At 44.8% G+C, this 22,750-nt stretch overlaps 1 protein-coding gene across 6 annotated transcripts in view; it reads right to left on the bottom strand.

The window, feature by feature from the left end:
* LOC140483603 (semaphorin-3A-like) overlaps positions 1 to 22,750 on the bottom strand; it is a 413,310-nt gene that overhangs the window by 114,217 nt on the left and 276,343 nt on the right. For 5 of the 6 annotated variants that reach the window (XM_072581862.1, XM_072581860.1, XM_072581863.1 and 2 more), the window contains 2 exons: positions 20,676 to 20,830; positions 11,666 to 11,728 (listed from right to left, as the gene is read on the bottom strand). In XM_072581862.1, coding sequence (XP_072437963.1) covers positions 11,666 to 11,728; positions 20,676 to 20,830 — 218 coding nt within the window. Of the gene's footprint in view, positions 1 to 11,665; positions 11,729 to 20,675; positions 20,831 to 22,750 lie in introns of those variants that run through there. The other variant, XM_072581865.1, reaches the window with a different exon arrangement.

Consider the following 22,750-nt stretch of genomic DNA (forward strand, 5'->3'; position numbering starts at 1 on the left):
TGATTTATTGTCACATGTACCTGAGTACAGTGAAAAGCTTTGTTTGCGAGCAGTACAGGCAGATCATAGTAAGCAAGGACATACAGATCATCAGGTCAAAAAGAAAATACAGACAGAGGCATACAGGTTACACTGCACAAGACAAGATCAACGTTAGCAAGATCAGCGTTATTTTAAGTTAGAGAGTCCATTCATCAGTCTAATAACAGCCGGGAAGAAGCCGTTCCTGAACCTGCTGGTGCATGTGTTCAAGCTTCTGTACCTGCTGCCTGATGAAGAGGTCATAGGAGGGCATTACTGGGTCCAATAAGTCCTTGCTGATGCTGGCAGCCTTTCTAAGACAGAGAGCTGTGTAAATGGATGGGAGGTTGGCTTCCATGATGGTCTGGGCTGTGCACACCACCTTCTGTAGTTTCTTACGGTCCTGGGCAGAGCAGTTGCTGTACCAGGCCATTATGTACCCAGATAGTGTATGTTCTATGGTGCACCAGTAAAAGTCGGTGAGTGTCCTTATGATATGCCCAATTTCCTGAGCTGCCTGAGGAAGAGGAGGCATTGTTGTACCTGCTTAACCATCACACTTACATGGGAAGACCAGGACAGGTTGTCTGTCATCGTCACCTCTAGGAACGTGACACTCTCCACCCTCGCAACCGCTGCTCCATTGATGTAGATGGAGAAGTGTTCTCCTCCTTTCTTTCTGAAGTCAATGATAAGTTCTTTCATTTTTCCAACATTGAGAGAGGTTGTTATCGTTGCACCACGTCACCAAGCCCCCTATCTCTCTTCTGTGTTCTGACTCAATGATATCGTTTGATACCGTCCTACTTGCATTGGTGTCATCAGCAAACTTGTAGACGGCTTTCATTCAGAATTTGGCAACAGAGTCGTGAGTGTATGAGGAATACAGTAGAGGGCTAAGAATGCATCCTCGGGGGCTCTTGTGTTGCGCGTTATCGTGGAGGAGGTGCAGTTGTCAATCTTCACTGATTGCAGTCTGTGGGTCAGGAAGCTGAGGATCCAGTTGCAGAGGGCAGAGCTGGGAACAAGGTCTCTGAGTTTTGAGATTAGGCTGGAGAGGATTATTGTGTTGAGGGCAGAGCTGTAGTCAATGATTTAGGTGTCCTTGTTATCCAGGTTTTCCAGGGATGAGTGTAGGGCCAGAGATATGGCATCAGCAATGATCATATTGAATGGTGGATCAGGCTCAAAAGGGCTGAATGGCCTACTCCTAGTGGTTACGTTTCTACACAAATGCCCACATGCTGCTGTCTATTGCACGCTTCTCCCCAGCGCCAAGCCTGCTCTGGAATGGGATGAAGTCATTCAGCAGGATTGTGAACCAGTCCCACAGAACCACAACCCCAAGTGTAATGTCTAGCAGGTGGTGTGCAGCAGAACAAGCAGAGAGTGTGGAAGTTACCGCATTCAGCTGTGCAGATCCCACAGCACCAAGCCATTAATGTGTGTCTGAATGTTTCAAACTGTGCCAAGTGATTCTTGCTACTCAGCAGAGCTCAGATTGTGTTACACCAGGGCTCAGGCTTAAACTTCTTTGTAACTCTTAGAGAGATCACATTATAGAAGAATTATGCCAAGCTTGTAGAAACAAGTCTGAGAGTAATGATAGTCAGGATCAGTGAGGTTTGCAATAATTGAGTTAAGGCCCAGTGCTCTGTTTCTTGATAGCAGTACGCTCACCGTTCAGAAGGCTGAGAGTTCAAGTCAGACTCAAGAGAAGGTAAATGGGTCTGAAATCCTTGGTTGATCCCTCTGCAGCACAGCATACTGACATTCTAGTGAGCTGCCTAGCTTGGAAGGAGGTGAAAGTTTGACCTTTCAGCCTCCAACCATTTCTATTACTCAGTAAAGCAACACTGTTTGGATGGAGATGTCAGTGTTAAGTCAGGAAAGAGGGAGAAAGAGAGGCAGAGGCAGAGAGAGAAAGCTTAGTTATTCTCTCAGAAGAACTGGATGGAGAGTCCTCAATTAAGCAGAAATAGGAATTCTTTCCCTTTTTTTTCAGAATTGCTTGGGATTTGCAGTTCAAGGAATGTGAGGGGGGAAACATTCACCTCACCTGCTCCCCTCTCATCCATCCCCTTCAGCTGGAGGTCTAACTACAGCTGGGAAGGAATGGGACTGTTCAGGCCCACTTCCAGGATCAATGTCACCTCCCTCCTATATTCCCCAGATATCCCATACACTTTGTTGGGAAGTCCAACAAACCCATCCACGCTGATCAGTGAGACATTGGATGGGGGTGAAGGGGAGGGTGGGTTTGAGAAGGAGACAGAGAGCCAGAGACAGGAGTGTTGAATATCTGGAACTCCTACAGCCCAATGTTAACTCACTCTCAAAACATTATAGAAGCAATAGCAGCCCCTTCCCCTTGGAGCCTCTGGTCAAAGCACAGTTTACGAAACTGGGAAGTTCACTAACCAGCCTTTATAGCTACAAAAGGTTTTATTACAGATTCCTTACAAGGATAACTGCTGCCTATATCTCTGAACCATTCAGTAAGTCAGGACTGCTGTGTGTTCTCAAGGTGAAGGTAGTATTCAAGACCTCAATTTCAGAGCACTCTTGGCTGGGAGTTCAAGTGCAAACGTACAGGTTTTTAAATGGTAGATTTGATTTGCTTTGATTTGATTGTCACATGTACTCAAGTTCAGGAGTACAGTGAAAAGTGTATGATGTAATCACACAAAGTGCCATCTTAGGCACAGCTACCTAGGTACAGAGAATCTTAAGAACAATGTAGAAGGAAAGAACCAAGTTAAAAGTTAAATATTATAGTCATTATATTATAGAGTAAAACATAAGAAGTTTAGAAGTTACACAATGCAGGCCTTCTTTTGATGGGTCAACTGGATCAGTGAGCAAGTTCAGAGGGCACAAGAATAAACTACATAGATTATGCCTGAAGTCACAGGTAAACCTGAACAAGTAAAAGGTGACACATTCCCTTCACTGTGTATTTCTAGTCTCAGAGATTGAACACACTTGTACCTCTAAGTTTATCCTAATGACATGGTGCCTAATTGCATGCAAACAAGGCAATAGTCTGGCTTCTTCACAAATTCAGTGAAACTCCTCAGTTTCTCAGTCCATTGGTGATGAATTAATGTTTCGACTCTTCTTCTTCTTCTGAAGAGGTCACGGAGCCAAAGCATCTACTTCTCTATCCTTGGATGCAGCCGAAGCTGCTGAGTTTCTTCAGAATTCTCTCTGTGCTTGTTGGAGGTTCCCACCTCATCGACCACTTTAAACTTAGTCAGACATTTAGGCCATCACTTGATGCCTTGACACGAGGCCACTTTACAGACGAGATGAGGCAGCAGTGAACTAGAAAGGCTTAAACTGATGATAAGCAGCTTCCATTGCCCTGAAAAGGAGATTGGTGAACTGGTTGCATTTTTGATTGAAATCCAACGGCTTCCCTGCTCATTGGTACTGGTGCCAAGCCACAAAAAGTGACCACATTGATTGGGACCCAATTGACAGAAAACCTCAAGCATGCATAGGCAGAATGAAGTAGTTGCAGTCAACAGCACGTCCTGAGAAATGTTTACTTGACTAATCTCTGCCCAGCAAACAAATTCTGTTCTAAAGACCAATCCCCAAGGTGCTCCGAAAATTGATTTGCGCATTCGCTTTGCCAGCCTCACCAAACTCCCAGTGGCTTCTGCTATCATTTTTTCTGCTGGTTACCAGTAACAACATCACATGTCAATGCAGCACCTTCAAGTGCTCGCAGGCATTTCGCAAGACGACAACACTTGGCACCAAGTTTCCCAAAGCAATATTAAGGCTGCTGAGTAAACTGTAGATCAATAAAGATAAGTTTTAAGGAACATCAGGAATTGGGAGGCGGAGAGGCTTAGGGAGGGAACTCCACAGAACAATCCCGTGCGGCTACTGTGAAGAATTCATGCTATCCATGCCAAGATTTATTCCTTGATCAACATCATTCAAGGTGTGGGGGTGACAATGTTGGACTGGGGTGGACAAAGTCAGAAGTCACACAATACCTGATTACAGACCAACAGGTTTATTTGAAATCACAAGCTGATTTCACCTGACGAAGGAGCAGTGCTCCAAAAACTTGTGATTTCAAATAAACCTGTTGGATTATCACCTGGAGTCGTGAGACTTCTGACTTTGAACATCATGCAAAGCAGATGACATGGCCATGGTCATGTTGCTACTGGTGGAAAATTGCCAGTGTGCAAACTGGCTGTTATGTTTCGAAAATCAACACTGGGTAATGCTTCAAAAAAGGGCTTTTATTGGCGATGAAGCACGCTGGGACAGCCTGAGGTCACGAGAAGGTGCTACGTAACTACAAATTGGGCTCCTCGGAGCAGAGCCACTTCAGTTTTAACCAGGAGTGTGTGTAGAAAGTCTCGGCACCTTGTCTTTGTGGTGTGAGAAATCTCAATCTGTAGATCTCAACAACTGTGCACCTGACCTGTTCAAAATCGGAGTCTGATCAAACTAGAGATACAGAGAGTTGGCTACTGACGATAGGTTTGGCAGTTAGCTTGAATACAGAGACAATTTATGGGAAATATTCCAGCTTCCTCTCAGCTCTGGCCCAACCCACCCATTAAAAAAAAATTTGTAAATTGACAGACGTTTGACACATTTTTCCAGGTATAAAGAGGCTATAATTTGACCTGAAAAGACCCAGGACCCAGATTATTTTCCAGCTTTGACCGAGCTTGTCAGCCTCTTGAGATGAATTAATTTCTCATCCTCTCTGTTCCTCACTCACCTTCCTCTCTTCTGCCTCACACCAACCCTCTATCACTCATCATTGGGACGGCACAGTGGTTCAGTGGTCAGCACTGCTGCTTCACAGCACCAGGGTCCCAGGTTCAATTCCAGCCTCGAGCGACTGTCTGTCTGGCGTTTGCACATTCTCCCAGTGTCTGCGTGGGTTTCCTCCAGATGCTCTGGTTTCTTCCCACAATCCAAAGATTTGCAGGTTAGGTGAATTGGCCATGCTAAATTGCCCATAGTGCTTAGGGATGTGAAGGTTAGGTGCATTTGGCAGGGGTAAATATAGGGTAGGGGAATGGGTCTGGGTGGGTTACTCTTTGGAGGGGTCAGTGTGGACCTGTTGGATTGAAGGAGAAAGTGAGGGCTGGAGATCAGAGCTGGAAAAGCGCAGCAGGTCAGGCAGCATCCAAGGAGCAGGAGAATCAATGTTTCGGGCATGAGCCCTTCTTCAGGAATGTGAATTCCTTCAGGATTCCTGAAGAAGGGCTCATTCCCGAAACGTCGATTCTCCTGCTCCTTGGATGCTGCCTGACCTGCTGCGCTTTTCCAGCAACACATTTTCAGCTGTGTTGGACTGAAGGGCCTGTTTCCACTCTGAAGGGATTCTAATTCTAATATCCTGCAGACTTATTCCCTTTCCACCAACTCTCTATTTATCCAGCCACAAGGGGCATCATATTCCTCACTTGTCAAGCTCAAGTCCCCCTGTAGTTTATGTTACTCTTTCATATAAAATTCGGTCTTTACTGACATCTACCTCATGCAATGGGGGACAAGATTTTATCCCATTAAGACACAGAAGATCCTGAGAGAACTTGGTACAGTGGATGCTGAAAGAACGTTGCCCCTCATGGGAGAGGCTAGAACGAAGAGACACACCATTTTAAAAAGAAATAGCTCACACTTATGATGGATAGGGCAGCACAGTGGTTAGTGCTGCCGCCTCATATTGCCAGAGACCTGGATTCAAGATGGTGGTGGAGTAGCAGTACGGAGGTCCTGTTTGGGGCTCATCTGCTTTGTCAGCTTTTACTTTTTGTTTTAACTTTTTTTCTTTTACTAGTTTTTCTTAGTTTTATCCATATTATGTGAGATGCGGGTTTGTGCAGTTAGAGGACAACATCGCTGAAGAGAGGTCGAGCACAACATGGTGGCCAGAAATGTCCCCAGTGTCAATAGACTCTATGCCCTCGACATAGCCAGAGAGGTTCTATCTAATAGCAGTCATTCTGACCAGGGGTGAGAGCAGGAACCGGCAACCCAAGGCAGCCTGAAGGGGGCAACAACAGGAACAGGCAACCCAAGGCAGCCCGTGTGGGTGAGAGTGGGTTCAGGCAGCCCAGGGCAGACTGCAGGGGAAGAGAACAGGAACAGGCAAGGTGGGGGTGGGGGGGGGGGGGGGGGGGGGGGGGCGGTGGTGTCAAGCCCTTGTGAGGCGTGTAGGCCCAGCATGGCCAGGTGCTTAGGGACTGTGGTGCTGAACTGTTGTTATCTGTGTTTCTTTGTTTTTGTACATTTTAGTAAGAAGAACTGTAATGTTTAACTTTTGCAATTTTTCTTCATTTTTCTGCTTTGTAACAAGATTCTGTATCTAGATAACTTGTACCTAAGATGGTGCCGTTTGTGGAGACTTGTAAACCTTTCACTAAAGTCCATGCGTCAGTAAAGCTCATTTAATTCGATTCCACCCTCGGGTGACTGTCTGTGTGGAGTTTGCATGTTCTGCCGGTGTCTGTGTGGGTTTCCTCCGGGTGCTCCTGTTTCTTCCCTTAGTTCAAAGTTTTGTGGGTTAGGTAATTGGCCAAGCTAAATTGGTGCGTATTGTGCAAGCCAAGTGGATTAGCCATGGTAAATGTGGAGATAGGGGGATAGGGTCGCAGTCTGGGTTTGGGTTTGGTGGGATGGTCTTCGGAGGGTTGGTGTTGACTCAATGGGCCAAATGGCCTCTTTCCACACTGTAGGGATTCAATGAAATGCCATCTCAGAGAGCCCCTTTGGAATTTCACTTCCTCAGAGAACAGTAGAGGTGGAGCCAATGAATATTTTGAAGCAGAGGCACATTCTTGACTAATGGGGAGTCAAATGGTATCGGGGGGTAGGCAGGAATATGGAGTGGATGCCACAATCAGACAGTAATGATTTTAATGAATGGTACAGCAGACTCAAGGGGCCAAATGGCCTATTCCTGGTCTGTGAGACATACAAAAAAGCTTTTTGTGATCATAAACTTGGGCCATGTTAGCTATAGTTGAGAGTGTGTTGCTGAGAAAGGACAGCAGGTCAGGCAGCATCCGAGGAGCAGGAGAATCGATGGTTCAGGCATAAGCCTTTAGGGCTTATGACCGAAACGTCGATTCTCCTGCTCCTCAGATGCTGTCTGAACTGCTGTGCTTTCCCAGCAACACACTCCCAACTCTGATTTCCAGCATCTGCAGTCCTCATTTTCTTCCTGTTAACTGTAGCCTCCACCCTGTTTGTCAACTCTCCCACTTTTCAACAGTTTCTCTCATCTCAGTGTGCTTCTTGGTGCAAGTCAATGATTTTCTGAGGTTTAATCTTGTTTCACCAAAACTACACATGTACTGAAATAACTCTGCAGAGCTGAGTATCCCCTCACCAAGACATCTTTTAATTATGCGCAGAGAGTTCTTGGCAATGATCCAGCTCCCTCAGAGTGAGCAGAACCTCTGACCCTCCTGTTTATATCCATCAGCCAGCGCTGCCTGATTGGACCAGATTAACAGCCACAGTCAGGGAACTCAGATTCTCGGAGGTCCATTTGGCTGACCTTGTTGTAATCGCTACTCAAACCACAAGTACTTACACTCCTTTCTGTACCTCACCATTGACATTGAGGTTTGTCGCACCTCCTTCTCCAACAAAATCTTTCAGAAGACTAAAGCTGTGGCAGTCCATACATCCACCCAGCAATTTTCCCTCTCTCCTGAAATCAACAAGTTTAACATTCTTTCTCAATTTGCATGTCTTTTCGATTCTCTTTCTAGTTTCCACAACCCCCCTTTCCTGTTTTTGCAAACTCCTCCAATCTCCCTTTCCCCCAACCTCTGCACTTCTCCAGTTCTAGCCTCTCACAAATGGTGTTGCCAACCTTCCAACATTGATCAGAGGTCTCCAGCAATTAAAGATTAACCTCAGGGCTGCTACAGACAATCCTGAAGAAAATTCATTATGCATTAAATAATACACTAGGAGTTTCTTTCATTGTTTTTGCACACATTTTGAACACAGTTGTAACTATCTTAGTTAGATCAAAAAAAAAAGGGCTGTTTGACCTAGAGATAGTTGGAGGTGGTACAGGCAACAAAACCAGTAGAAATTCATCTTGACAAAGCTGTCAATCCTATGCACAATCTCAATATTCACCACTCCATCACTGGCAGCCAAACCTTTACTGTTCAGGTGCTAGGCACTGGAATTCTCTCTTTAAACCTTTCTGAAACTGTCTCCTTTAAGATGTGTCTTCAAACCTGACCCTTAGATCCACCATCACCTACAACACCTCACATCCTTCCAACAGCACTTTCCCATGCAATCACTAAAGTTAGCTCAGTTGGCTGGATGACAGACTGACACCCACAGTGTGGGTTTAATTCCCACACTGGCTGAGGTTACCTTGAAGGTCCTTCTCAATCTCAGCCCTTACCTGAGGGGTGCTGACCCTCAGGTCAAACTCACCACTAGTGGTGTCTCTCCAGTGACGGAGTAGCCCTCTGGGGCAACAGTGGCTTTACCGATTAACCCTCTTCCTTCCTCATATCTCTAAAGTCCCAGACACACTTCCAGGTGAAGCAGTGATTTCCTTGTATATCCTTCAGTCTTGTCTTTCGTTTACACTGCTCACAATGGAGGCTCCTTTCTGTTGAGGAGACCCAACACTGGCAGGATGACCACTTCATGGAACACCTCCACTCAGTCCACAAGCGTCAACCCACTTCTGGTCACCGGCCATTTTAATACATCCCACTTTCACACTCACATTCTGTCCTGGATCCGCTGCACTGTTTCGGTGATGCCCAACACAAGTTGGGTGACCTGTTTCTAGTTTAGATTAGATTCCCTACGGAGTGGAAACAGGCCCTTCGGCCCAACAAGTCCACACCAACCCTCCGAACAGTAACCCGTCCAGACCCATTTCTCACTTTAGGCACATTTTACAGCCTCCTGAACTCAATAGGGAAATCGACAACAACTTCAGACCACAAACTCCAAGCTTCACTTTAACAATTTTCTTTTCCTCCCAGTGTCTGTATCTTGTTTGTGTTTTTGCTTTCCAGGAACAGCTGACCTATATTCTACTATTAACACAGGCTGTTGATACATACACTGGCGGGTTGCGACAGGGAGACAAACAAGTTATAGAAAGATAGTGAGAGTTAAAGTAAGTGGGCACAAAATTGGCAAATTTTTATGTTGGAAAATGTGACATTGTTAGTTTTGGAAGGGAGAACAAACCAATAGAATATTATTTAAATGCAGGCAAACTGCAGAAAGCTGCAACACGAAGGGACTTGGGGTCTACTTGTGAAGCAAACACAGAGAGCTAGGCACACAGGGACAGCAGGTAATCAGGAATGTCAGCCCTTATTTCAGGGAGGTTTGAGTATCAGGGTAGGGAAGCCTTACTGCAACTGTACAAGGTGCAGGTGAGAGCACTTCTGGAGTACCGTGGGCAGATTTGGACTCCTAACTAAAAATATATTATTTCAATAGAGACAGTTCAGAGGAGCTTCATTGGGAATGATTCCCATGATGGAGGCTTTGTCTTATGAGCAAAGGCTATTCAGGTTGGGACTCTGGTCACTGGAGTTTAAAAGAGAGAGAGAGAGGTGACCTCATTGAAACAAATAGGATTCTTAATGGGATCGACAGGGTAATTGCTGAGAGGACGTTTACCATCATGGGAGAGTCTAGGACCAGACAGCATCGGCTGAGAATAAAGAGGCACCAATTAAAGACTGAGATGAGGAGGAATTTCTTTTCTCAGAGGGTTTAGTGTCTTTGGAGCACCTTGCCAGAGAAAGCTGTGGGGGCAGGGTCTTTGTGTATAGTTAAGGCTGACAGAGATAGATTCTTGATTAAAGTGTTGCTGGAAAAGCACAGCAGGTCAGGCAGCATCCGAGGAGCAGGGATAAAAAAAAAATCGACGTTTTGGGCAAAAGCCCTTCACAGGAATAGAAGCAGGGTGGAGAAATAAATGAGAGGAAGGTGGGGGTAGGGAGAAAGTAGCATCGAGTACAATAGGTGAACGGGGGTGGGGATGGAGGTGATAGTCAGAGAGGAGGGTGGAGCGGATAGAACATAGAACATAGAAAAATACAGCGCAGTACAGGCCCTTTGGCCCTCGATGTTGCGCCGATCCAAGCCCACCTAACCGACACTAGCCCACTATCCTCCATATGCCTATACAATGCCCGTTTAAATGCCCGTAAAGAGGGAGAGTCCACCACTGCTACTGGCAGGGCATTCCATGAACTCACGACTCGCTGAGTAAAGAATCTACCCCGAACATCTGTCCTATACCTACCACCCCTTAATTTAAAGCTATGCCCCCTCGTAATAGCTGACTCCATACGTGGAAAAAAGTTCTCACTGTCAACCCTATCTAAACCCCTAATCATCTTGTACACCTCTATCAAGTCACCCCTAAACCTTCTTTTCTCCAATGAAAACAGCCCCAAGTGCCTCAGCCTTTCCTCATATGATCTTCCTACCATACCAGGCAACATCCTGGTAAACCTCCTCTGCACCCGTTCCAGTGCCTCCACATCCTTCCTATAGTATGGCGACCAAAACTGCACACAATACTCCAGATGCGGCCGTACCAGAGTCTTATACAACTGCAGCATGACCTCAGGACTCCGGAACTCAATTCCTTTACCAATAAAAGCCAGTACGCCATATGCCTTCTTCACTGCACTATTTACCTGGGTGGCAGCTTTCAGAGATCTGTGTACATGGACACCAAAATCCCTCTGCTCATCCACACGACCAAGTATCGGACCATTAGCCTAGTACCCCATCTTTTTGTTACTCTTACCAAAGTGAATCACTTCACACTTAGCTACATTGAACTCCATTTGCCACCTTTCTGCCCAGCTCTGCAGCTTATCTATATCCCGCTGTAACCTGCCACATCCTTCCTCACTATCAATAACTCCACCGACTTTCGTATCATCCTCAAACTTGCTCACCCAACCTTCTAGCCCCTCCTCCAGGCCATTTTTAAAAATGACAAACAGCAATGGTCCCAAAACAGATCCTTGCGGAACACCGCTAGTGACGGCACTCCAAGATGAACCTTTGCCATCAACTACTACCCCCTGTCTTATTCCAGCCAGCCAATTCCTAATCCAAACCTCCAACTCACCCTCAATGCCAAACCTCCGTATTTTTTGCAGTAGCCTACCATGGGGAACCTTATCAAACACCTTACTAAAATCCATATACACCACATCTACCGCTTTCCCCTCGTCCACCTCCTTAGTCAGATAGATGGAAAGGAAGATAGGCAGGTAGGACAGGTCATGAGGACGGTGCTGAGCTGGGGTGAGGTGGGTGAAGGGGAAAATGAGGAAACTGGTGAAGTCCACATTGATGCAATGGGATTGAATAAATCAAGATAGATTCTCGATCAGTCAGAGAACCAAGGGATACAGGGAAAGGATGGGAGAGTGTTCATGAGCAATGTCAGATTAGTTAGGGGGGGGGGGGGGGGAGAAAAAGAGGGAAGGTGTCATTACCAAGCAGGAGATGAGTGACCCGCCATCATCACCACCCCCCACCCCACCCCCGACCCGTCCCGTCCCCGAGTGTTCACAGTCATCACCGACTGTCGATCAGAAGTGGTTGTACTCACATGCAAGTCCTTGCCCGCCCAGTTGCACTCTTCCCTCCATTCCACAGGGGCTGGCCAGTAAATCTGTAAGAGAGACAACCACAGTGAGGTCAACTGAGCAACAGCCAGTCAGGTCAACACCACCCCACCTGGAAATCCACAGCCAAAAGCTTCAGAGCAATCACTTCCACAATTAAAGCCAACCTTTTAGTATTACAGGAGCACACGGCTGGCAGACGTTTAACCCTTAGGTCCCCAAATTCACCGGAATCTGCCACTCTACTGTGTTTATATGTCTCGCTAGCAACACACAGAGTACAGAAATGGTAGCAACTGGGTCTGCACTATTCACTGTAGTGACCCATATAACTATACAGGAGATAATGTGTCAGTTAGGATTATATTCACTGGAGTTCAGGAGCATGTGGAGAGACAGATTCTAACAGGGTAGATGCAGAAAGAATGCTCCAGATGACCAGGGAGTCCAAAACCAGGGTCAGAGTCTGAGTTATGGGATAACTTTCTTTCTATAGTTCCATACTTTATAAATCAGGCAAGAATATTAAGGATAGGAGAAGGTCTTTCAGCCTGGAGATGAATACATGGACTGGAGATAAACGCATGATAGTCTCATCATTCTGAGGACAAGCATGGAGCACATTGAGTAAGCAGCAATTCCCCATTTACCTGCAATGGACAGATCAGCCTTTGCCCCGTACAATGGACAAGACCATTTCTATACATCGGCCGAGGTAAAGATTAGATTAGATTCCCGACAGTGTGGAAACAGGCCCTTCGGCCCAACCAGTCCACACCGACCCTCCAAAGAATAACTCACCCACACCCATCTCCCTCTGACTAATGCACCTAACACTATGGGCAATTTACCATGGTTTCAATTCACCTGACCCTCATCTTTGGACTGTGGGAAGAAACCTGAGCACCCAGAGGAAACCCACGGGGAGAATGTACAAACTCCAGACAGACAGTCGCCCGAGGATGGAATTGAACCTGGGTCTCTGGCTCTGTGAGGCAGCAGTGCTAACCACCGAGACACCGTGCCGCCCCTAAGAGGAGCAAGTTGTACCAGGAGCTCCCCCCAATAAACGGGTAATATCTATACAGAGACTGCTTTTCACAAAGGGGCATGCTGGTTCAATGGTTAGCCCTGCTATCTCAGTGCCAGGAATGTCAGTTCAATTCCAGCCATGTGACACTGTCTGTATGGAGTTTGCACATTCCTCTAGCTGCTCCAGTTTCCTCCCACAGTCCAAAGATGTGCAGGTTAAGCAGATCAGCAGAGTGAAATTACGGGGCGGGTCTAGGTAGGATGCCCTCCAGTGGTATTGGTGTGGGCTGAATGGCCTGCTCCCACACTTTAGGGATTTTTATAATTTTACAACCAACAAGAAATCTACTATCACTTCCAGGGTGTCAAAAGAAAGAAATGACTTGCATTCATATAGCACCTTTCACAAACTCAGGACATCCCCGGTACTTTGTGATCATGGAGGTGTGCTCATTACAGTTTTGGAAAAAGTGCAGCAGCCAACATGAGGAGAGCAAGATCCCACAAACAGTCAACTTGAATGAACCTGACAATCCGTAGTAGTGAGGGTCGAACATTGACCATGGAGCACACCTCTGGCTTTTTTTGATTGATGCCAAGGGATGCTTTAAGCCCAGAGATAGACTGCTTTTCTTAGGGCGGCACTGTGGCATATTCTCCCTGTGTCTGGGTAGGTTTCCTCCCCACAGTCCAAAGACGTGCAGGGTAGGTGAATTGGCCATGCTAAATTGCCCACAGTGTTCAGGGATGTATAGGTTAGGTGCATTTGGCAGGGGGTAAATATATGGTAGGGGAATGGGCTGTGTGGGTTACTCTTTGGAGGGGTCAGTGTGGACCTGTTGGACTGAAGGGCCTGTTTCCCCTCAGTAGGGATTCAATGATTCAGTTTAAGCACCTCCTGAAAGACAGGTCCCTCAGAACCAGGTCTGGACTGTAAGCCTGGGATGACATTTTGAAGTTATTTGGATGAGAAGCTGTAACCATGACATAGTTAATTCACAGGTGAGAGAGAGCTACCAAACGAGTTATGGCTTGTTTCAGAAAATGCTGCTAAATCCGTTCAGTCAGGTTAATCAGTCACTTTAATTAGCTGGGAACTGAAGTATACTAAACAGCATTACATAATAAACCCAAGGGACTGCTCTAGTTCACTAAACATCCACGTTGGTGCAGCGATGAAAAAGTGCTTCATTGAAATGCCTACCAAGCAAGACCATGAATTTCTCACAATAATTACTGCCTCAAGTTGGCAACGAGTTTGCTTTCTGAGAATACGCTCTAATCTTATTACTTTCTGTCAAAATACATGATGTCACAGTCAATGAGAGAAGCCATCTGGCTTACCAACTCAGTGAATGATAGAACAAGCTTTCTGGCAATGAATAAAATTCCTTCCTCCAGCCCCTCCCTTGAGGCCTTTCACAGTCGTGTGTCCTGTGGGCTGATTAGGTCAGACCAGCACAGCAATCCCAGTTTGGCAATAGCTCTGAAGATTGAGCCATAAGATGTGGAAGTAGGTTATGCCATTCCGTCCATGATTCTGCTCCATGTTTTTGAATGAGATCATGGCTGATCTGATAACCCTCCATTTCACTTTCCTGCCTTTTCCCCAAACCCTTGATTCCCTTAAGTGATTAAGAATCTATTAGCCTCCAACAAACCTTAATGACCCAGTCTCTACTGCCTTCCGCAGTAAAGCATTCACAACCCTCAAAAAAAAATTCTTCCGCATCTCTGCCTTAAATGTGCAACTTCTTACTCAGAGTTCATCTCCTCTGTTCCTAGACTGTCCCACAAGGTCACCCACAAATGACAGCATGTAGTCTGTCATTTCCCCTGAGATTCTTGTATTTTTTCAATAAGGTCAGCTCTCTCGCTTCAAAATTCAAAGGTAGCATCAACTATGGTTCAGTGGGTAGCACGCGGGGTCAGAAAGTTACCGATTCAAATCCCTCCTAATGGACTTCACCATACCAACAATAACTGTCTTATTTAAGATAGAATAGATTGGTTCTTGAATGGTAAGAGGGTCAAGGGTTACGGCAGGAGAATAGGGTTGACAGGCTTATCAGCCATGATCGAATGGCAGAGAGCAGACTCAAATGGGCCCAATGGCCTAAATCTGCTCCTATATCTTATGGATAGCTTCAAATGCAGGGTCTGCTTTCACGTGGCTCCCATCTCTCGAACCCCTCCGCAGCCTCTGAATTAGTACGCTGCCCATCAAATTACTTAATCTTGAATGAGCCAAAATTAACAAACATATGAATTAGAGAAAGTAGGCCATTTGTCCCCAGGAATCTTCTTAACCATTCAGTCAGATCACAGCTGACCTCTGAGTTTTTGAATATCACTTGATAATCTTTATTTCCCTTGCCTAACAAGAACTTACATACTGTTGCCTTTGCAATATTCAATGATTCTGCCTCCACCTTCTGAGGTGCACAATGTTTGACTTATTTTGTCACATGTACCTACGTATAGTGAAATGTTTTATGAGCAATATGGGCAGATCATAGCAAACAAGGAGACACAGAGTGCTTAGCACAGGAGGTGCACAGAGCAAGGGCAACATTATTTGAAGTTAGGCAGGTCCATTCAGCAGCCTAATACCAGTAGCTCCAAGCCTCAAGGAAAACCATTCTCCTCATCACCACCCTAAAAATGTGGCTGCTAAATTTTAAACAGTGCTCTCTAGTTATGGATATACAAGAAACAACATCCTTGCCACATTCACTTTGTCAACCCAACTCCAAATCTTAAATACTTCACTGAAGTCATCCCTCACTCTTTGTTAACTCCAGTGAAAACAAACCTAGTAAGTCTGACCTCTCCTCAGAGGGCAAACTACTTATTACAGTTATCAATTTACCAAATGCTGTTTGGAGTGCCTACAATGCATTTATTTCCTTCCTTAAATTAGGAGACCACTATACTCCAGATGAGGTCTCACCAATGCCCTGTATAGCTGAAGCATAACATCTTCACTGGTAAATTCAAACCCTGTTAAGAAAATAAGAATGGTGCTATATTAGCCTTCTTAATTACTCACTGTAGCCACATGTAAACATTTGGTGACTCATACACTAGGCTATGTCTGCATCTTTGAATTCTGCAATCATTCAATGTTTAAATAATACTTACTCTTTTTATTAAAAAAAAGAACTTTCATATTTCCCACATTGTACTCCATCTGCCAGATTTTTGCCTGCTTACTCAACTCATCTAGATCCTTCGGTATTCTGTATAAAACTTACTTTCCCACCTATGTTAGGATCATCTGCAAACATAACTACTGTGCTTTCATTCACCTCATCTAAAATCGACTGTAAAAAGCTGGGGGCCCCACACAGACCCTTATCTATGTCAACTCCATTGTCACATACTGTCAATCTATAAGAGACCTATTCATTGACCTCCATTGCCAACCAGCCAATTTTCTATTGATTGCAAACATGTTACCCTCCATACCATTCGATAATGCTTTTTCACTACAGCTTTTTACATGGAACATCTCAAAAGCCAAGTACAGTATGCTAATGGCCTCCTCTTCATCCAGTGTCTGTAACTCCTTCAAAGGCCTCCAATAAATTGGTTAAAAAGGATTTCCTTCTTGCAAAGTCGTACTGTCTCTCCCTGATTACCTTGGGTGTTTCCGAGTGCTTAGCTATAAATACTTCAACTCTAACAACTTTCCGATGACAGACACCAGTCAATAGCTTCCTGTTTTCCGCCTCTCTCCTTGCTTGAATAGAGTAATACATGCTACTTTCCAGGCTACATTTTCAGAATCTAACACATTTTGGAAACTTATGGCCAATGCATCTATTACCTCATTAGCAACCTCTTTTAAAATCCTCGAATGAAATGTTTCAGGAGCCAGGATCTTCTCAGTCCACACAGCCATCAGTTTTCCTGGTGATTGCAATTTCACCGGTTGCTTTCACTTTTCGATTTACAACTATTAGTGGAATTGTACACTCCATAGTAAAGACAGAGGAAAAATATTTGTTCATTTCATCTTCTGTTTCCTTACTATCTGCTATTTCCTCCAATAAAACATTAGAACAAAATGCGGGCAGAGGATGACCTAATAGATATGTTTGAAATGCTGGAAGTTTTGTTTTAGGGTGGATATGAAGGGAATATTTCCTCTGGTATTGACAAGTGAGCCAAAAACCATCAATATAAGACAGTCATTAAGAGACCCATTGGGGAATTCAGAAGTAAAAACAAAAACCATTTCACCCAGAAAATGGAGAGAAAATGGCAAACTCACTACCATAGGAAGGTAATAGTATTAAAGTGGTAGATAAGGGCACAATTACAATGTTTAAGAGACATTTGGATAAATACATGAATAGGAAAGGCTTGGAGGGATATGGGCCAGGAGCAGGCAAGTGGGATTAGTTTAGTTTGGGATTAAGGTTGGCATGGACTGGTTGGGCCAAAGGGTCTGTTTCCGTGCTGTATGACTATGATAATGAAGGGACATAAACAAATGAGGGAGAAGAGCAAAAGGAGGGTTACAATGGTGGATTTAGATAAGAAAAAAAAAAGAGGGACAAGTGGAGTATCAATATCATTGCTTGGCCTGGATTGTTGTAACTGTGCCTTTATCCACTATCGTCCTACAGACTGTTAGTACATGGGGTAAATCCCTCTGCTAATTTAAACCAGCCACACAGGAAAGATGCACCCAGTGCTGTCACCTGTTAAAATTCAAGAGGCAAAGAACTATCCCAGAGGTAAATATTTGAAGTAGCAATCAACAACTTTATTTCTTTAAGTCCAACAGAATATTAACCAACAATTATTTACAACTCCTTTCTCTTAAAACTATCTTCTACCTCCCCCTCTATAATACTGGTCCGGGAAAACAAAAAATCCCAATTACGATTTTGAAAAATATTAATCACATTTCAAAACCAGTCAGCTCTGCTGAGTTTCCTCTGTAGATTCTCTCTCCAGGTTGGTTTCTATGTTCTACTGAACAAGCTTCTTCCGCAGACAGGTACCTTTGAGAGCTCTGAAACTAGCAGCCGACATCTGTTGGTCTTTTGGTAGTTCACCTTGCCACTCTGGCTAACTGTTCAAAATGTCTGGTATTTATACCCTAAAACATTGATAATATTAAAACCAATGAAATGATCCAAAGTTCTAAATTCAAACTTGATTGGAGTTTGGGGCATAGTTTAAACCGATTGGCCAAATCTGATTTTTTTTTGTCTCATGGCAACCCATCTACTCTAGCTGTTTTGACCAAATGTTACACTGTTACCTTGTTCCAGACTCTGTGCTTCTCTAAGTCCTTGCTAGCTTTTCAACTCTCTTAAAAGGTACGGGGGGCTGGGGGGGGTGGGGGGGGGGGGGGGGGGTGGTGAAGAGACTGGAAGAAAAATGAGGCTCGGAGGGTTTTCAACTCAACACAGAAGGCATTGCAGTGCTGCCTGGTATCAACTCAGACATCAGCTAAGCTGCATGTCAATCAAATATAGGATCATTTCTGTGAATGTCGTCACTATCGCCCATTACCTTGGTTTTGATTAGAAGTGGAATTCAGCCTCATGTATCAGACTGAAACTTGGGCCTCAACCACACCCCAACCGTTAAACAGAGAGAGAAAGATATCAGGGAAATGCAGAGTTGTTTCAGCTGGTTACAGGATATTCCACATGGGAATCACACAGAAGAAATGAGAGTCTGATCATTGTGTATCTTGGAGGAAGGAGAGTGTTTATTTCACTCTGCCTTCCCCATCCTTCCTCCCCACCTCTCAACATTCATTGGCATCACAGTCCTGAACCAAAAAAAAACACAGCTAATGGGTTAATTCATTGCAATCAGGGCCTGATGCTTATGGCAACAGAAGTCTTTGGGTTGCCACTTTGGCCCGTAAAAGAACACCACGTTCTCATAAACGGGAGGCAACAGTACACTCAGGAAGGTATGCACCAGTTTAAAGAAATCCTTTCACGTGATGTGGTCACTGAGACATAGGCCTGGAGTTGCAGACCCCTACCAGCACCCAAGCCCCCAGGCCGTTTCAACAGTAATGTGATCAGGGTGAAGGTGGCAGGGCTAACCGCCCACTTGTGGTAGTGCCACTTCAGGCTAAAGGAAGGAGGCCAGCTGGGATTTTCCAGTTCAGGTTCCCTTAGGCACTGGAGGCCAGTTGCTCCAACTGGAGGTAGTCTCTAATCAGCAGACCGGGACAGGGGAAGGAGTGACAGTTTTTCAGGCTGGTGTAGACATTCTCCCTCCACAGCTGGATATAGGAGAAACATACAAATACACACACTATGAGACACACACACACACGGGCACTCTAACATACACACGCACACAGATAGACATGCTCTGTTTCATTGACACTGTGCTATTCCTTTCAAGCTGAAAGGCCTCTAACTGATCCTCCAGATTTTAGAATCTTCACTGGACAGCCAACCTGTCTCCAAGGTTAGATAAAGAATGTCCCCATTAAAAAAAACATTGAGTGGCTGCTGCATCCACCCACCCTCGTTCCAGGGGAGATCGGAATGCAGAGAAGTTCCTCCGGGTCACCAGATGAAGAATTCAGCTCACAGAGCGGATCTTCAGATCAATGTCCTGAGTCTGTTGATGTGGCCAAGCTGAGCCTGCTATGTAGAGGTGGGTTTCTCTCATCCAGGGGGGAGGAAAATAACCTCAGGGTCCTGCTCCCAACTTTGGTCAAGAAACGCCACTGAGTGTGTCCTAACAGTCAGCAAGGCCAGGGTTAGTGAAGCAGCTCATCAGCACAACCCTGTGTAAGGAGTCCATCTGTCCAAATGCAGCTGTTTTCATCCTTCAGTCAGGAGGTAGATTGATTCCCTATAGTATGGAAACAAGGCCTTTGGCCCAACAAGTTCACTCCAACCCTCCAAAGAGTAACCCACCCAGACCCATTCCCCTACACAATATTTACCCCTGACTAACACACCTAACACTATAGGCAATTTAGCATGGCCATTTCACCTGGCCTGCACATCTTTGGTCTGTGGGAGGAAACCCATGCAGACACGCAGAGAATATAGAAACTCCACACAGACAGACAGTCACCCAGGAGGGAATCTAACCCAGGTCCCTGGTGCTGTGAGGCAGCAGTGCTAACCACTAAGCTACCATGCCACCCAAGGGATCTAAGCTCCACTCGATCATTCATCCAGGCTCACTCTTCAGGGCATTACAGAAATGGAGCAAGAGAAAGGGAAAGGGAAAGGGAGTGAGAAAAAGGGGAAAGACAAAGCGAGCACATTAAGATCATGGATCATAGAATCATTGAATCCCTACAGTGTGGAAACAGGCCCTTTTGCCAACCAAGTGCATACCGGCCCTCCAAAGAGTAATTCACCCAAAGTGGGTCCGTGAAATTGACGTCCTGTCATGGATATTAAAAAATCCATAAAAGTTTTGAAAATATTTTCTGCCATGTTTTCAGCAGTGTTTCTTCCTCAAACCAAAAGGCCAGCATTATTCCCAGTCTGACTGGTGAATAAAAGCTGTTAGCAACAGATGAAGACAGCAGGGTCTAAAAGTACCTCTATTGATGTGAACCCCTGAGGAATGTCCTGAAAAAATGATCATGTAATCCACTTCAAGTTCTTCCACTGGAGTGAGGCGCCCATCATATAAACTCCCAACCAGCTTGAAAAGTGGCTTCAAACTGGGAGAGCCGGGGGAATAAAAAGGTTGTGGAGGAAATTGATGGTTTTGATCAAGTAGATTATTCCCAGGAACTAAACCAAAACTTTCTAGTTTTTATGCCAACAAGTGTTACAGAAGTTTTACTACCCCTTGGCCATCCTTATTGTCTCCTTCACATCCCCAATTGGAATGTAAATCTGTAATCTCATTAATCAGCCTCCCTCAGAAGGTCAGCTTCTTGTGGAGTAAAGTCCTCAGACTTGCTGGATATGCAGCCCGCACCTGATCATTACTCACCTTCTTGTCATGTTTGCTGATGTTTTCCAAGTTGAGAGCGATGAGGTAATTCTTCGATCCCACAAATAATTTGCCTCTCTCCTCATCCAGCAACAGTGTGTTGTAACAGCAGGAATAATTCAGCTTGTAGGTGACAGCCCCTCGAGATACTAAATCTAAAAAAAAAGACCAACGTAGGGGTCAGCTTCTATGTCAAAGACAATTAGCACCATGCTTTCAAATAGCATTAAACACTCTTTCTTTCTTTTGCAGCCCCATTGTATCTTATTCTGCTCACTGAATCTGTAATCATGGAATAATGTAATGCTGCATATTATTTGCATACTATTTCAGAAAGGATTTTATGGCCTTTTATCTAAAGAGGTTTAAATATAAAAGTAGGGGAAACATGCTAAAACTAGGGTATTAGTAAGTCCAAACTGGAGTACTGTGTACAGTTTTTGCTCATTTATTTACGAGGATGTTGCTAGGGTTGGAGGATTTGAGCTAGAGGGAGAGGCTGAATGGGCTGGGGCTGTTTTCCCTGGAGTGCCAGGGGCTAAGGGGTGACCTTATAGAAGTTTATAAAATCACGAGGCGCAAACTTACCCAGGTCTTTTACCCAGGGTCAGGAAGTCCAAAATGAGAGGGAAGAGGTTTAAGGTGAGAGGGGAAAGATATAAGAGAGACCTAAGGGGCAACTTTTTCATGCAGAGGGTGATGCATGTATGGAATGAGCTGTCAGAGAAAGTGGTGGAGGCTGGAACGATTATAACATTTAAACAGCATTGGATGGATGTATGAATAGGAAGGGTTTAGAGGGATATTGGCCAAATGCTAGCAAATAAGGCTAGTTTAATAAGGATATGGATGAATTGGACCAGAGGGTCTGTTAGCATGCTGTACATCTCTACAACATTACTTCGGGAGGGATAAACTTACATTGAAATCTTTCTGAACTGCTTCCAATGTTAAGCAGGTTTTTTTTAAAATTCATTCACAGGATGTGGGTGTCACTGACTAGGCTGACATTGCTGTGGTCTGGTGTCACACGTAGGCCTGGAATCACATGTAGGCCACACCAGATATGGGTGGCTGTTTCCTTCCCTAACGAGCATTAGTGCACCAAATGGGTTTTTCCTACAAATCAACAATGGATTAATGGTCATCATTAGATTCTTAATTCCAGATTTGTTAAAGTTTAATCCAAATTCCACCACCTGCCATGGTGGGATTTGAATCCAGGTCCCGAGAACATTACCTAGGTCTCCAGATTAACAGTCCAGTAATGATGCCCCTCGGCCAGTGCCTTAAATGATGTTCTATTGAACTGTTCCTGCTGCTGCACGAACCTCCAAGATCAGTTGCATGACATGAATGGACCCTCTAAACAGCTAATAAACATGGCTGGAGAATATTTCCTCATATTCATGACTTGTATTGAGAAACAGGAGACACAGGTGAGGTACTTGTCAGAGAACTCATAACCTCTGACCTGCTCTTTTAATCATGACAAGTCCAACTTAGTTTCTGGTCAATATTAATCGCCGAGGTATTGATAGTGGAGGAGTCACTGATGGCAATGCTATTGAATGTCAAGGACAAGCAGCTAAATACTCTTACTGAAAATAGTTATTACCTTGCACTTCTGTCACACAAATTTTAATTGACAGTTATCAGCCCAACTCTGAACTTTGTCCAGGCCTTGCTGATTATGGAACACCATCTAATTCCATCTCTGAGGAGTCATGAATCATATGAAATATGGTAACCAAAGTTTTATACAGCGCCAATATAACCTCCTTGCTCAAATAATCTATGCCACAGCTGATAAAGGCAAGTGTCTCATATGTTTTCTTTCTCTCTATTAACCTGTCCTACCACCATCAGGGATCTGTGGTCAAGCACCTCAAGATCCCTCTGTTCCTGAGCTTCCTAGTGTCCTGGCATTCATGGAGTACTGCCTTGTCTTATTGTTTCTTTCACAGTGCCTCACCTCACATTCACCCAAGTTAAATTCCATTTGCAAATGATCTCCCCATCTGACCAATCCTTCTGCTTCTTCATGGAAGCTAAGACTTTCCTCCTCACTATTA

The sequence above is a fragment of the Chiloscyllium punctatum genome, chromosome 12, assembly GCF_047496795.1.
Source record: "Chiloscyllium punctatum isolate Juve2018m chromosome 12, sChiPun1.3, whole genome shotgun sequence".
Classification (NCBI taxonomy): domain Eukaryota; kingdom Metazoa; phylum Chordata; class Chondrichthyes; order Orectolobiformes; family Hemiscylliidae; genus Chiloscyllium; species Chiloscyllium punctatum.